General features: G+C 53.3%; 1 protein-coding gene across 2 annotated transcripts; it reads right to left on the bottom strand.

The window, feature by feature from the left end:
- Positions 1–5681: 5681 nt before the first annotated feature.
- On the bottom strand, positions 5682–14151 carry IRF8 (interferon regulatory factor 8). Of its 2 annotated transcripts, XM_010579631.1 has the most exons (9): positions 14133–14151; positions 12092–12266; positions 10720–10903; positions 9607–9695; positions 9018–9129; positions 8631–8678; positions 7718–8104; positions 7293–7408; positions 5682–6186 (listed from the first exon to the last, which is right to left on the bottom strand). In XM_010579631.1, the coding sequence occupies exons 2-9, from the start codon at positions 12263–12265 to the stop codon at positions 6010–6012; spliced, it is 1287 nt and encodes a 428-aa protein (XP_010577933.1). In that variant the 5' UTR covers position 12266; positions 14133–14151; the 3' UTR covers positions 5682–6009. The 2 variants fall into 2 exon arrangements, with proteins under 2 accessions (XP_010577933.1, XP_010577934.1); XM_010579632.1 differs by lacking the exon at positions 8631–8678.
- Positions 14152–16036: the final 1885 nt, after the last annotated feature.

Raw genomic sequence — 16036 nt, 5'->3', positions numbered from 1 at the left:
GCTGAGATGCCCAGAGCTGTCGAGGTGCCTTCAGACCATCGCTCCCCTTCCGTTGCCTGCACAGGTCTGACTTTAGGAGAGCTGTGCTTTGACACATGAACCGAGTCCCACCGGCCACGTAGGGTGACCATCCAAAGCAAGGGTGAATTGGGAGTGCCACATAATGCCAGTGTGAGCACTGAGCAGTCACACAACGATGCAAGTCCTCTGAGTCCCACCAAGGACAACTCCAGGTGGGTTGACCTGCCAGCCTTCCTTCACAAGGCATCACTGAGATGTCCTTGGCGATAAGATCACCCAAGGGGGTACAAACCCCTTGGAGAGGGACGTACGAGCCCCCACGCAGCTCTCCTGCCTTCCCGAGGGCAGGGAGGACATATCCTGCCGCTGGTGACCATGCGAAGGAGGGTGCTTCCCATATTACAACACGCTCGCAGGAAGAGCCCAGAGATGCTCGTCGTGGACAGGCTGCTGTGCTGAAATGGGGGCATTGAGCAATCAAACCAGTTGGAAACCCTGGTGTCTAGAAATAAAAAGTGACTGTTTCTTTTCTAACGCCTATAGGGGCCGGTGGGGGCCCATGCCAAGCAGCAGCAGCAGGTTGGAGGAAGCAGCTGTAGCTGGTTTACGTTGTATTCCTGAGCAGTTCAACTGTGAGCTGGGACCTACGATTGAATTGTGGTCGTCTCTCTGCACAGAGCACTTTTGGCCTCCAGAGCTGGATGGAGATGGCTGCAGAGCTTTTGCTCTTTCTCCAGGATGAGATGGGCTAAATCTTAGGAGCTTTAGCAGGACCAAACCTCACCTTCCTTCTCCCCAGTCCAGCAAGCTTGTTCTCCATGCAGGAGACTTGTCACCAGGTAACTCCTCGCCATGCATTTCAAGCGTGTAGGAGGGATGGGTAGAAGCGGGTTGTCCTCGCAGAGACTGAATTCTGCTCCTGAAGCCACATGCCACGGTCCTTTTTGCATTTGTTGAAGGGCACGTCGTGGGAAACTACTGAAGCACATTAAGGAACAAGACTGAGAACGTTGCAGGATATAAGCAGGCTCATTTTCTCCCATGGAAAATGCTTCCCCAGTGGCACAACCACCTTCCAGCCATGACAAATCTCAGCAGTAAGGTTGGCTTTAAACCCAAATAACACCCCAAGTCAGCGAGCAAAGCATCAGATTTATCAAGTCCTTTGCAGCACCGAGAAATCAAAGTACTCCAGTGTACACCACAGAGTAGACGTCTTTATGTTGGAAGACCTTAGAGAAGGGGTCAGTAGAAAATTCCCTCACATTGTCTGCCCTGCTCCACCCTTCTCTGCTGGCTGATAGGAGGAGTGGGTAAGCACATTGCTCCTTCCCAAACATGCTTAAGGAGAACCATGTAATTCTTGCAAGCAAAGGTCAGTCTTCCTCCCTGGAAACCAAGCTTCTCTCTCTTTCCCATGTGAAATTTTCACTCTCCCCTTCTGCTCCTGAAGGCAGGAGTTTAGCGTGGGCATCTCCCAGAAAGTACCTTCCCATGTCCTCAGGGATTGCAGCCCTCTCCAGAGGAGCAGCAGGACCTGGTACCTGGGTTGGCCTTCCCAGGAAGCAAGGAAATATTTCCACATCAGGTAGGAGTTTGATGACATTACTGCTCCAACTCAAACACATGCTCAAGGTGGAGGAAATCCCATTTGGACAAGCAGCAAGCATTTGGGAGATGACAGCCTTTGAGCTTCTCATTCATGCTACCCATGATCCTGCTACACCAGTGAGAATCATTCAGTGGAGAGGATGCAGCCTGTGCTACAGATGCTGTATGCAGTGGGTGCTGCATCCCCAGGATTTGGGGATGGGACCCTCACCTGAAGACGTGGGTCACTGTTGGGACTTGCCAACAGATGAGCCATTGACGAAGAAGAGCAGACACCAGGCACTGAGGTTTCACTTCAGTGAGGCCATAGAGAAGAACCCAAGTGAACAGAAACCAACGAAAGTATTTGAGTCTCCGGTCACCCAAAACCACTAAGATTCGGCGCAGCTGCACTGAGCAGCTCACCGGAGCTGCCGGGGATCAGGCGAGGTGCAGGGACGGGTGCTTGGGATGCAGGTGCTGCCTCTGGTCGGGGCATTCCTGGACACCACCAGCACCAGCTCCCCAGCCAGGGTGATGGGGACGGCAGTGCCCTGCCTGCCTGGCCAAGAGGTTTGGGGAAAAGGTATGAGATGTGCAGAAATTCCTCCTGGCTTTTACAAAGGTTACCGCAAGTCTGGGCCAGAGCATCCCTTAGTGCAATCTGGTGTAGTTACCTCAAAACCTGCTCCTGTCTGCTGGTCCTTTGTGAGTCAGCATCAGCCTCGGAGGCTTCTCCCGTGTTGGATTTCGGGATGGGGAAGTCCAGCTTGGGCCAAGCATTAAGCACGAACCCAACACTACTGCAAGTCCTACCCGAGACCTGAGCAAAAAAGGGGACCCTGGCTGCAGTCATGCACCCCACCATGTTATCCTTCTTGCATCCCACCTCTGCCATAAGACCCTGTCCCACGGTTTCCTTCCCAGTCCCTCCACGCCTACCAGTTGTCCCCTCTTGGACATGGCTTGAAAGCCATTAGGAATGGGAGCCGTGCTGCTGGTTTTACACAGCAAGGTCCCAAACCGAGCTCTGGGCTCTGAGGCATGATGGTAGCACTAAAAATAAACAGTGCAGCCGGGCCCAACAAAAGGTACCTCTGCTCCCCACCGCTCTTCCGCGGTCTTGGGGTGGAAATTGAAAGAGCCCTGAATACGTAGCAGGTGGCTCCAGGCAAGCACAAGATGGTGGTTTCTGAGGAAGGACTTGCACCAGGACATCTGGGGAAACCGCAAGCGGTGTTAATGGCGTCCCAGCCTGCAGCCCATCATGTGTTTCACAAGTGGGCACAGGTTGTTCCAGCGCAAACCGCAGTGGGTGCCTCGCTCCCACCTCCCGCCTCCCCCTCCCACACCAGGCACCTCACCCACAGGGAGGTGAGTCTTCCTCAGGCTCTCAAGGAGCACAAAGGACAGGATTAAACCCCACGGGGGACACCGCAATGGTCCTCAGGAGGAGCAGGGAAAGGCTGGGGACGAACGCTGCCGGTGCACCTACAAGGTGCAATCCCCACCTCCGCGACCAAGCATCCCGTAAGAGCTTACAGGAGTTGGGGGACTTCATTGCACGTAGGATCCTGGTGCATCCTCAAAAATCTTGGTCTGCAGCCGTCTCCGCTCAGAAGCGCCGAAGCCACGTGCTGCAAAGCCCACAAGGGACACGCACAAGGCACGGGCAGGACTACGAGCATCCCACCAACACGGCTGGGGCATGGAGAACAGCTTAGCCAGAGAGTGGGGTGCTCATAGCATAAATAACTTGTGCCTCCCTTAATCCTAGTGTATAACCACAAAGTTTCAGCTAGGTCTCCCATCTCAGAGCACTTTTTAGGTGATGTAAGTTGTGTGTTGTGCACTGTGCACCTACCGCTTACCTTTGGAAGGACCCAGTCAACCCACTCCGGCTCAGGGTCCTCAGGTCTTAACTGTGCCCTCACCACACACTCATGCTTTGGGAGGCCTCTGTCATTAATAGAAAAAGGTAGAGCAGCAAAAAAGGGCTTATCTGCTGTCATGGTTTAACCCCTGCCAACAGTTAAGCACGACACAACCACTCACTCACTCCCTCCCCTTCAGTGGGATGGGGGAAGAGAATCAGGGAAAAAAAGTAAAACTTGTAGGTTAAGATAAAGACAGTTTAATAGGAGAGAAAAGAAAGGGAAAATAATAATAATAGAATATACCAAACAAGTAATGCACCATACAATTGCTCACCACCTGATGACCAATGCCCAGCCAAACCCCTGAGCCATGGTGCCCTGACCATCTCCCCCCAGTTTATATATTGGGCATGACATAATATGGTACGGAATACCCCTTTGGCTCCACTGTCCTGGCTGTGTCCCCTCCCAGCTTCTTGTGCATTCCCAACCTCCGCTGGCAGGGCAGTATGAAAAGCTGAGAAATCCTTGGCTTAGTATAAACACTGCTTAGCAATAACTAAAACATTAGCATGTTATCATCCTAAATCCAAAACACAGCACTACACCAGGTACTAAGAAAATTAACTTCATTCCAGCCAAAACCAGGCCATCTACTTTGATATCCAAGCAGGGATAAGAGCTTTGCATCCACCTCCTCAGCATCTCCTAAGGAGACTGGATCTCCAGGCATCCCCTTCACAAGCGCCTACATCCCCCAGTACCTTGGGTACCAGGGTCACCCCATGAAGGCACCCCTTGGCACATGGCAGAGCCTGCTGTGGGGAAGGAGCGGGTGGTGGTTTTCCATCACAGGGGGCAAGGTGACATCAAAACATGGTCTTCACACCCTTCCAGAACCTCTTGAGGTGCTGCCCCAAACACAGGCTTGAAGTGAAGGCAGGTAAGGATGCAGATGCTCTGTCTCCCCTGCTGCAACATTGACTTTGTTGTTTGATCAAGGCAGATGCTCCCTTTTTGCCCTTGGCTCTCCCCAAACAACGCCCACCACCACTAACCATGCCCCATGAGAAAGGTGGACAGAGAATACAGCAGGGAACAGCTCCACCAGGCAATGAAGGAGGAAGGGACTACAGTATGTCTTTGAGCAGGACCATAAATAAGTGACCCCCATCCCATGACCTTGGAGCATCACAGCCCCCATCAGCGCTGTGGTAGATGGGCAGGGACCCATCCTCATGTTCCCTTGAATCGAGGCCCAACAAGCAATACCCTTTTCCTCACTTCATTGCATTACAGCATTTTGGCTCATATCTCTCCTGCCCCAGAGATGAAGCCGGGCAGATACGGAGCAGGAGAGAGGTGACAGCAGAGGCTTAACACAGACCCCACCGCCGGAGCAAGTCAGAGATACCAGGCTCCTTCCCCCACCACCACCAAAGATACAACACCCCACTCATCGCAACCAAAAACCACATTGCAAGGGAAAATACAAAATATAGCACTTTAATTGCAGGAAGATAAAAAAATTTAAAAAATTTCATAAACTACAGGCATGAAATAAATAGGCAGCTTAGTAGCACACACACATGTACAGTCCTGGTTCGTGTCCGCTGCAAGGCACAAGCCCCATGCCCAAGCAGCTCCCCTGTGCTGGGTGCACACACAAAGCGTGTTAATGAGGATTTACACATGGATGCCGCTGCCTGGTCACGCTTGGGAGAGACCAACACATGCGTTTGGGAGGGTGAAGCCAAACTAGTCACACTACGCTGCAATCTTTAAAATTAAAGATATTATATATTTATATAAACTCTGTCTCTGGTTAGGAAAAATTAAGATTCCTAAGTTCTTATATTCAACATTTACATATATAATCTCTGCATTGGTTTCCAAATTTCAGAATACTTTGGTATTACAAATAAACATATAAACCTCTCAGCAAAAATAAAGAATTTGAGAAGGTTCTCCTTGGAAGGCATACCCTATCCTCCATCAGCAGGACTCTTTGGGGGCAGGGGAGGGGGGGAAACCAATCTGATTTCTGGAAAGAATTTCCTACATTTGAGCATTTTAAGGTTTTTCCAAGAGTCACCTCCTACCCAATTGCTATTCTGAGCAAGGTCCAAGTTGCAGACCACTGGGGCAGGTCGTTATAGCTGTTGATTTTCAGTTCTGCTTGACTGGCCATTAACAAAGGCAACGCAAAGCACTCCCAGCCCTAACCTTCCCGCACAGCTCAGATGCTCCCTCCTCCCCCTGCCATTAGCTACAGACAACAGTACACAGACTACCCTGCTTGGTACAAAAGTCATTTTTATCAGTTTGGTGTCTATGGGACAGACACTGAGCATTCAACCTAATTTCTCAGCAATTTTTACTGCTGTATTTATACAGCCTCCAGACTGGAAACAGCAAAGAACAAGAACCAACTTTCCAAAAGGAGAATTTAGGCACTAATGGAACCAAACTGGGTCTAAATCAACCCAAACCACTGTGCTATGTCCGCGGAGAAGGAGGCTCAGACAGCAATCTGTTGGTTTTCTCTGAAGAGTGGCCGCTGGTGCGTCCCACAGATGTCCTGGAAGATCCTGTACACCTGGTCATGCTGCGTCTCATCGGCGATGGGGAGCATGGGGCTGCTGCTGCAGGTCTTCCCAGCCTCCTCCACCACCTGCCTGAGACACAGCTGCTCCACCTATGCAAAAAGACAAAGTCATGAAGAGACTGAACGAAGAGGAACCTCTTCGGGCATCTCCCACTACTGCCATCCACCCCCACCAGCCCAGGCAGCAGGGTATGGAGTGGGAGAGACGTAGCAGACCAGTTTGCCAAACAGACACGGGTGACCAGGGCCAGCCAGGCCAACAGGTCCAATGCCACAAGCCACCCTGGCACAAGCACCTCTAGGAGAAAAGGAGTAGCCACAAGAGCTCCTCTCCCAGCAGAGCTATATGGAGGAGAGGACAGGCTGGGGGACGTCCCAGCACACGCAGAGTGATCCTCTGGTGCAGACACCCCAGGCAAGAAGAGGTGACCAGGTCAGAAAGTTGTGCAGGGAGGCATAGGACCAGTCTCCGAACTTGTAAAATCCCCTCCAGGACCTCACAGACTTGGTGGGTCTCTGCTTGCTCAAGAGCGGATGCAACACCCTCCCTGCACCCTCCATGCCGTGTCCCTGCTGCCATAGCCTTGTTGGCCCAAGGAGGTCCCACACTGGCTGCAGGCTCCAGAAACACCCTACTCATTGCCCCAAGGCTTTGAGATCCCCAAATTGCTTTAGCTTCTCCAGGGAAAAGCTTCTGTCCAGAGTCACAGGGACTGCCCCTCTCATCCCATCCTTCACCCTCCTGAAGGTTTCCCAACCCCACTGCTGTCCACTACGGTTGTTCACTACATCTGTTGGCTGTTCAGCTTGAGGCTGTCCCTTAACTCAACCATTCCAGGGATTTATTCCCCTTTCCCACAGGAGGGGGCTGAGGTCCCAGTGCCAAGGAACAGGAGGAAAAAGAACAAATTTCCTAGCAGCTTAGAAAAACTTTTGGCATTCGGGAGCTTTGTTTGCAAGCATGATCTACCCAGATGAAGGAGCCCCTGACAAGCAGCAGCCCAAACACCTCTCAGGAGGTTGTGAATAAGCCAATACTCATGCCACACCTGCCTCCTGACTAATTCAAGCACCCAAATGACCTGTGGCTCCAAGGGTTGAAGCTAGAGCCCTGCTTGGGGCAGGGGACACAGACAATATGGTCCAGACAAGGTGGGAAATTCAGCAGCAGAGCTCCAAAGGGCATCCCTTCATACCTGGACAAGGATGAGTTTACACCGCAGTGGCACCGCATCTGGGAACTCCTCTCCGAAGCACAGCATGACCCTGCTGTCTGGGAAGCGGCCCTGGTTATTATAATACTGCTGCAGCTCTGCAAGGAGAAGGGCACAGCTGGAGGCTGCCTGCCTTTACTACACAGCTTCAGGACCAAGCACCCTGCCGCGGAAGAAAGCTGTGGGCTCAAGAGAAGCCAGCTTTGCTATGCAAAGCCTCCAAGCAGGAGGAGTTTGCTGGTGACACAAGACACCAGGTTATTCCTTCCTAGATCTAGTAGCATCAGCTACTCATCCAGAGCATCGGTGATGGACAGGGATAACTCCCAAGTGCTCCAAGGCCAACGCCTGCACCCTTTCAACCCCACCAAGCAGACAAAGAGAAAGAGGAAAACGCTCCTACAAACCTCTGAAGAACAAGTTGGTGTCAAATATCTTCACCACCTCATCCCGGTCCAGTTTGTTGGGCCTGTCCTTGTAGACCACAGTGTTCCCGCTCCAGAAGACCCTGCCCTGGCACAGCCTCTTGATGAAGATGCCCTGCTTGTTGCTGTGCAGCAGGACACCCCTCTCCAGGTGCCCAAAGAGCTTCCTAGTGATCTGCTTCTGGCGGTCATTCTGGATGGCATCGGCCGAGGGGAACCGCACATGCTCCAGGGCATCTGGGGCGTACAGCTTCTCGCCGTGGCCGGAGGGCTGGCTGAGCGAGATCCGGCAGCCCTCGGTGCACGAGGTGGTGATGTGACCCACCAGCCTCCCACCGTAGTAGAAGCTGATCACCATCTGGGAGTAACCTGGGAGGAGATGGGCACATACACCACCCGTCGGGAGAAGACAAACCCTGCCTGCTCTTCCCTGCAATGCCCAAACTCCATGAGTAGCAAGATTCCCTGGGAGCAAGCCTCACTTGATGGAGGAGACCTCCTACTTGCTAGAGGACATCTTCTCCAGCACTCAGCCAGTGCTGATCAGCAAGTGAGAGCTCCTGATACTGAACCCCCCTCCTCCTGCCTTTCCTCCACACTTCCCTTGCTGGGGGCAGATTTCCCCACGCTAAAGTCACAGCTGATCCCAGCATCCCAGGGCAGCTCCCTGTGCCAGGACCACGGCCACAGGACAACAGGCAGAATGTGTCCCCGCTCAGCGTGCAAACCCTGTGGATGCTCAGGAGGGCACAGGACCTCCCAAACCCAGAGCAAAGCCTCCCCCCAAGGTGGGGAGCAGAGCCAGAGCTGCCTTCTGACACAACACACACGAAGCTGAGCCCCAAAAAGGCATTCGATGGCCACAATCTAGAACCAAGCAGGGGAGCTGCCTTACCTGAATGATGCTGCTCGTAGCTGGAGTATCCGTTCATCAGGGGCAATGCTGTGGGCAGACAGAAAGCTGAGCTGTGCCTGCATGCCCAGCTCCCAAACTCCGATCCCGCACTGTCTCCCCTCCACCAGCAGCCCCCCCAGTTTTCTCTCCCAGGTCCCACACAGAAGATGCCAGCAAATACTCCCAGGTGGATTTAATCTTGTGCAATGCACACTGTCAGGTGCTTGGTACCAAGCACAGTGCTCATAATGAGTACTTTAAGCATTCTTAATAAGGAAGACAAAATACAACTGTTGCCCATTAACCATTGCTGTACAGTAAGTTTTTTTCTGCCCTGAATAAAAAACCCTGTCCCATTAAACACCACACACACTGTCAGCTACTTACCAGGGCTGGGCTGCTGCACCCACCAGTCGGGTATTGGGGGGTTTCTGCAGGTCTCCTGGAGGGGTGAGGGGCTTCTCTTGATCATCCCCAGGTATTCATCTACGCAGGGGGACTGTGCAAGACCAGACACCAAGATCAGAGCAGTTTCAACGCCTTGGGCGGCCACTGCCCTGCACCGAGACACTTGCAGCACTCGGAGAGGATCCGAATGGCAATGCCAACGGGATGCCAATGAATTTTTTTGGTTAGAAAGATTAAGTTTGGCGTTCCCCGGGCCGTAGGCTCAAATAACACCCTCAAGAGCTACCGAGCAGAAGCAGCCCAAGGTGACACCACCAAGAAGGGGAATAGAGCTGCAAAACAGCCTCCGTCCCCCAGCAAAGGTCTCGCCTGCCCGGAAAGTGAGCTGTTCATCGCAACCACGTGCCGGCGCTGGCTCACGCGAATGAGCTGCGAAACCCAGCATTGCTCACCAGGCTGATCCCCAAAGCTTTGCAGATTGAATTTTAGGAAGGCATTGCTATCAGGCAACCCGATGCCATCAGTCCACCTCCAGCCAAGGCGACCTGCAGCTACAGCGAGGGCTTACCTCTTTGATGAGGTCATCGATTGCAGAGGAACCGCAGTCCATCTCCGTGACGTCATTCAGGCTGCTCCCGTTGGCAATGCTCGCTTTGCCTGGAAGGAGAGGCCAGGATGCAGTGAGGATACACAGCACCCCAGCCTCGGCTCATCTCGCCACTGGGTTTTAGAAACCCTTCACCCCGTGAAAGTTATGAAACCGAGAACCACAGCATGGTGAACAGCACCTCAGGCGGGGCTGGCAGCCCCATCCAGAGCTGCTTTTCAGGACCAAAAACCCATCTGAAACCCACTGCCCCAGTGCACAGTGACCAGCAGCAAGGCAAATAAAAAATTCGGCCGCTAGCAGAGACAGACCTAGAGCAGAGAAGATTGGGGTTTTTCTGAGCACCCCAGAGACCAGGGCTGCTGCTGCTTCTCCTTTTTCTGCCAGCCACCCCAAGCACAGTCATGCTGCTGGTGGGAACCTGCAGTGCCATTTGCATAGCAGCAGCAAGCCCCCCGTGTGAACACGGCTGGAGGAGACCAAGATGCTAAAGGCAGATTTCCTGACAACGAGATTTCTTTTTTTTCACAAGTTTTTTTACTTTAAAAAATAGGAAAAAGCACACACACGCCTAACCACAAATAGAGATATACTTAGCACGACCTGTGCCACACCGGACATCGCAGCAGCAACTGCTCTCTGTGAAACTACCGCTACTCTAATCACTGCTGGTAAGAGAGAAGGGATTTATTGCAGCTCCCTGCCATCCACCCAGGGCAGGCACTGGGAGGACAAGGGGTTGGGGCTCAAGTACCCACCAAGTGGAGACAGATTTTGGATTTGCCCCTACACCATCCTTACAGGACGGAAGTTTACGTTTCCTAAGCAGCTGTTTAGGGGGTTAAGGGGCTAGATAAAAAAAAGGCAAAAAAAAAAAGCCTGTCCTTCCTTCCCCTCCCTGCCACCACAGTGACACAGGGGACATCTTCTGCAAAGCAGGACAAGCAAAGCATCACAGCAGAAGAGCAGAGTCTGGCCAGGAAGCTCTGCTCAGATGTAGGTCAGCAACACAAGTCTGTGGTTACTCACAGGACTGACCTGCGCCGGGGGTCAGCCCTTTATCGGGGCACTCACATTTCTGTTCCTCCTCCGGCACGATCCTGTAGACCTTGTAGGGCTCAGAGATGTCCAGCTGGGACCTGTCTGTCACCTCCTCGAAGTCGGGGCTCTTGTTCAAAGCACAGCGCAGCCTCGTCTTCCACGTAGCTGGCTCAGCTTTGTCACCTTCTTTGAACTTGCCTTTGAAAATAGCCCAGGCCTAAAACAAAGCAACAAAAATAAAACTAATAATCATTCACGTGAGCTCTGCAAATCCCCTCAACCCCAAGGGCGAAGGAGCTGGGGCTGCAGAGAGCATTTTGCATCTCGCTCTCCTCGCCTCTCTGCCCCTTGCACCCTCTCAACCACCCCATGCGTATTCGCCGTTTCGCTCCTAGACTGCGGACACGTGCACGGCTGCCACACATGGGAACGGGTATCTGGGTGCAGGGCAGCACCACCTGCCCCAGTGATGCACCCAGGTGCAGGAAGGGCTGCAGCACCCAAGTTTTAAAAAGCAGAGGTCAAGGTCCTAATACGTGGCTTCATCTCTGCACCGACATGTCAGGAGCTGCTGGAGATGCAAGGAAATCACTGCTGAAGCGGTGGTGTTCCTAGTGACCTGGTAACACCTCAATTAAAAGTCAAAATAAACCTCGTTTTCCAGCTCCTGACTAATAAACAAAAGCTGGTTTCTTTTTAAGATCAGAACATCATTTGTGCTTTTGGTGGGAGAATACATTTTACCACTGAAGGGAGACTGCAAAATACGTATTGTTTTGTAAATATACATATGTTATAGATATTTATATATTTTCAGAAGGCTGAATTCAATGCCATCCTCATAACTCAGTGCTCCTGAACCAGCTGCTAACCAGCGGTCACTGCCCTGAAAGTGAACTCGCTCACCAGTACAGATATTTGGAAGTGGGGACAGAGGGAAGGGAATTCCTGGGCAATAGCCTGACCTTTTCAGTTTGGGATGGAATTTTCCATTTTCTCCCCAAAACTGGAAATCCCCCCCTTCAGTGAAATCCAAAACCTCCTTCCCTCCTGCAAAGTCTTTTTGGTTTTTTTGGTAAATCCAGCCTTTTATCAAGAATAGCCTGGTAAGAAGTTTGGAGCAGGTCAAAAGGAGCAAATCCAGCTCCTTCTCATGTCAGACCAGGATTCAAACATGCTGAAAACAAACCTAAAACCGGTACCAACATTTGGCAAAAAGAAACAAATACCCCCAAAAGAGCCTGGGAGACCAACTGCAGGGTGAAACATCTCCTACAAGGGTTAGAGATGCAAAACCCAGAGACTGCATGGACATCTCCCACCAATGGGGCTGCCAACAAGGGAAAAAAACAGCACCACAGAGCCACCGAACTGTCGAGAAAAGGCATTAACCATCTGTCCCTACCTTGAAAATAGAAGCATCCACCTCCTGGTTGTAGTCCTGCTTCCCAGCGTGTTTCCACGGGATGCGGAACATGGTTTTCTCCTCATTCTCCCAGATGAGCCCAGGGTACAGCTCGCTGTCAATCTGCTCAATCAGCCACTGCCGGAGCCGTCTCCCACCATTGCGGTCGCACATCCTGGACGGAGCAAGAGGTCCGAGCCCCGTTAGCTCCCCCAGTACCGTCCCACCACAGCTGGGGTACAAGGAGGGATCATGCCATTGCTGTGGTTTGCCACACGCACAGCTGGTAGTGGCACTGCCCGCAGAGACGAGCAGCTCTCAGCAGCTCTGCAGGTCCCACATGCAAATCTCTGTACATGAAAATCCCCTCCTGCTTCTTTTATAATAAAAAAAATCAAGGCAATTTTCTGTGAGTTACTACAAATTCTTCCTCCAGCTCAATGAATCAAAGCTCTTGCTCACAGAAGTAGGCTGGTTTGGTGATCTGCTTACTCCTTTTTTTGCTGCGGGATAAGTTACATAGGAAGCAGATGGATGGGGATTAAGCGCCCGGTTGTGCTGTCACCTGAACAAGTGACATTGGGACAGGCCATCCCAGGGCAGACACCCATTAGTGTCTGCAGGAGACGGGAGACAACTGCTGTCCCTGTCTGGTCTTGGCACAAGGGTTTGCCCCGGAGGAGACGGTAGCCCCTCTCGCCGGGCACTGCCTATTTGGGGGGCAGACATTTGGTTCCAGGCAGCACCCGGAGTCACCGCAGGGATGGCAGTCGCACAACCAATCCTCTCAAACAGGGGACCAATGCCAGGATGGAGCGGGGTGAAGTCAAGCCACCCTTGCTGGGGACCTCCAGTCATTTTTGGCCAAAACCACCGGGTAACTTCATGGAAGACCCAGGAAAAAACTTCCCCTGCCCAGCTGGAAGCAAAGTGCCAAGCTCAACCCTCCTGGCATCCCCCATCATCTCCACAGCAAGACCCACGGAGACTTCAGGAGTTGGTGGCCTGGCAGAAGTGACCAGCAGCCCCAATATCAGCCCTCCAGGCCTTTGGGGCTCACAGCCCTCCTCCAAATTTTACAGGACTGCCTCTCCCTCGTTCTTTTTTTATTTACTGCCCCATGGGAAAGTTTTGGGGAGACGATGAGGATGCTCCCAGCACAGTCTGAGAGCTGGCGGTCCCTGCTTTGCCATGGGCTCACAGCAGCTCAGTGCCACCAAATTCTGTCCCTTCTCCATTGCCCTACTGACGCCCAGCAGGACACACAGACTTCCCCGGCCAAGCCCAGCACAGCTTCCTTTTTCAGGGATGGTGATAGCTAACACCACCAGCCAAAACAACCCCAAGGGCACAGCACTCGATCTCAGCTGCCCCTCCAGAGCTGGATGCCCCAATGTACATGCCACAGCTCATCCCTGGAGGGCCGGCGGTACACACAGCCTCCCTTCAGGCTCCCTTGCACCTTGCAAACACCTTGCACCTGAGCTATGCCAAGACAAAAAGCCTCATAAATGGTTCTCTTCCAAATCAGCCCATTTTCTAGGATTGTTCCATCACTGGCAGAGGCCAGAGCTCCATTTCCCCTCCACAAAAGGCTGGGCAAGCCCTTTACGCTCCCACTAGCCACACGAGCCACCACATACAGGACACGGCCAAGAATTCATCCCCACGCACCGAAGCTGCGCGCCCACCCCACGCCAGGAGGGACAAGCAGCCAAAAAAAAAACCAAAACAACTGGCTGGCAGAGGCACCACCGCAGCCCATCACCCTCCCCATGCCAGCTCCAAACCACCACCAAACTCTCCCCAAACCCCCCAACCCATCCCGGGCTTTGCCCTGGAATAAGGACAGCAGCACCATCTCCCACCAGCTCAGCACCGCTCAGCATCAAGCAGCATCAAGCGGGCTCACTCCCTGCTGCCCGCCCGCCGCACGCACGGGGGCTGTAGATATATGGGGTTGGGTTCAGTCCCAGCACCCCATAACCCCCCTGCCCAAGGACACCCGTGGAGCTAAACGGGGAGGGGGGGACGCCGGTACCTGCGCTCACGATCGCTCCGCGCCGGCTCCCGCGTCGCTCCACCGCCCCCCGCCTTTTATAGCCGGGAGGGGGCGGGCCAATTCACGCCCACGCCCCCTCGGGCCGCTAAGCCAATAGCTAGCCGCTCCCTGCCCAATGGAGGGCCGTCGCTGTCTCCGGCGATCCAATGGGAAGGCGGCCAGTGGGGGGCTAGCGGCCGGCGCCACTTTCTCTGAAGAGCGCGCCTTTCCGAGAAATCAGGGAGCGGGGGCGGGGCGGGGGGCGGGGCGGACCCGCCCACTTGGGGTCTCTCCCGGGCCGGTGGGTGTCGGGGGGGGGACCGGGACCCCTCCGCCTCGGGAGGGTCCGTCCCCGGAGCCGGCTCTCGGGCTGAGCTCAGCCTCCCCAAGATCGGTCCGGCCCCACACCAGTCTCCCCAGTCCCACACCAGTCTCCACAGACCCAGACCAGTCCATACCAGTCCCAGACCAGTCCATCCCCAGTCCCAGACCAGTCTCCCCAGCCCCAGATCAGTCCATCCCCAGCCCCAGCCCAGTCCATCCCCAGTCCCAGATGGGTGTCCCCAGTCCCAGACCAGTCCGTCCCCAGGCAGTCCCAAGTTCCATCCCAGATCAGCCCCAGGTCCCGGATCAGTCCCTCCCTCGCTGCCCTGGCAGTGCCCGGCAGCCCCAGCCCAGCCCGGCCGTACCCAGCCAGGGCCGCTGGCCACAGCAGAGGTTAAGGGACCATTTGCAGCCTGATTTCAAAGGGGGTTTTTGGGATTACCAGATTACACGCACATTTCTTGGAAGAAAACTGTAATTACTCCCATGTGGGTACTATAGAGAAATGGGAAATGTAAGGAGCTGCACAGATGGTATAATAAAAATAATGATCTAAGGTACACAACCTTTACTGTCATTTCTAATAAATAGTGGTTGTAATAGCCCTTGTTTTTAAACACCCGACTGATCCCAATCCGATCCCCCCTGTGAGATTTGGGGAGAGCCAAAAACCCCTTTTGCAATCAGATACGGCTAGGAGGGTTATTTCTTTGCTTTACCAAGAAAGAAGCTAAGCTTTGCAGCTGGGGTTTGCATCACCATCCCCTGCGACACCGGTCCTGTTTCCCTGCACCAGATGGAGACACCCTGCCCCCCCAGTAAAAAATTGTTTCTTTTGTAAAAATTCTGGCAAATTCAGGATATTTTAAAGGGACTTCGTATAATCAAGTATAATCGCTGGAGCCCAGCGAGCCGGAGACTAATTGCAACCCTGCTACCAGCGGGGTGATGCCATCACCTCTGGCTTCGTTTTGGCTCCACGACTTCATGGGCAGCCTGGTAAGGCAAAACCTTAATTCCCTGGAGTGAAGGGGATCCCAGCGGGAGGAGGAGAAAATAATAACCCCCTTAAAATGGGGTTTTCAGCCGCTCACGGTGCCAACTGCGGCAGGCTGGAAGGAAGCGAGACGCCTCATAGCCCTGCCAGTGGCTGGCAAGGGAAAATGCAAAACATACCCTGGGGCAGGCAGCACGACCGGGAATTTCTTGCAAACTATTTCCCTGTGTTCGAGCAACACGCCGGGAAACTCATTCACACTTCAGCAGAGAGATTTTTTTCCCCACGCTGGAGGCACCGGGCTTTCGGGAGGGCTGATGTGGCACAGGAGAGCTGAGCAGTGAAGCTTGCAGTGCTCTTCGCAATGTAGAAAGAAGTGGAAATCAGCCCGGTTTTACCCGCTTCAGGGCTTGCCTTCCAGTGCCCAGAAGTCCTAAAGCCACCACAGTCCCATTGATGTAGGCCAGAGTGGAAAAATACATATATTTGCCTGGGACAGCCCTCAAATTTGGGGGAACTTTGGCTTAGGAGATGCTATTTGGGCAACGGTTGTTGCTGTGATGCCAGGCATGGGTGACACTGC

The sequence above is a fragment of the Haliaeetus leucocephalus genome, unplaced genomic scaffold (genome assembly GCF_000737465.1).
Source record: "Haliaeetus leucocephalus isolate CR32 unplaced genomic scaffold, Haliaeetus_leucocephalus-4.0 Scaffold668, whole genome shotgun sequence".
Classification (NCBI taxonomy): domain Eukaryota; kingdom Metazoa; phylum Chordata; class Aves; order Accipitriformes; family Accipitridae; genus Haliaeetus; species Haliaeetus leucocephalus.
The sequence above is the reverse complement of the archived record's forward strand: the minus strand, read 5'-3'. Positions and strand labels throughout refer to the sequence as shown.

Coding starts and splice junctions, on each gene's coding strand:
- IRF8 (XM_010579631.1), bottom strand. CDS start 12,265: ATGTGCGACCGCAATGGTGGGAGACGGCTCCGGCAGTGGCTGATTGAG. Junction 10,904..12,091: donor TGGATGCTTCTATTTTCAAG/GTAGGGACAGAT, acceptor GCTTTGTTTTAG/GCCTGGGCTATTTTCAAAGG. Junction 7,409..7,717: donor CACCAACTTGTTCTTCAGAG/GTTTGTAGGAGC, acceptor TTCTCCTTGCAG/AGCTGCAGCAGTATTATAAT.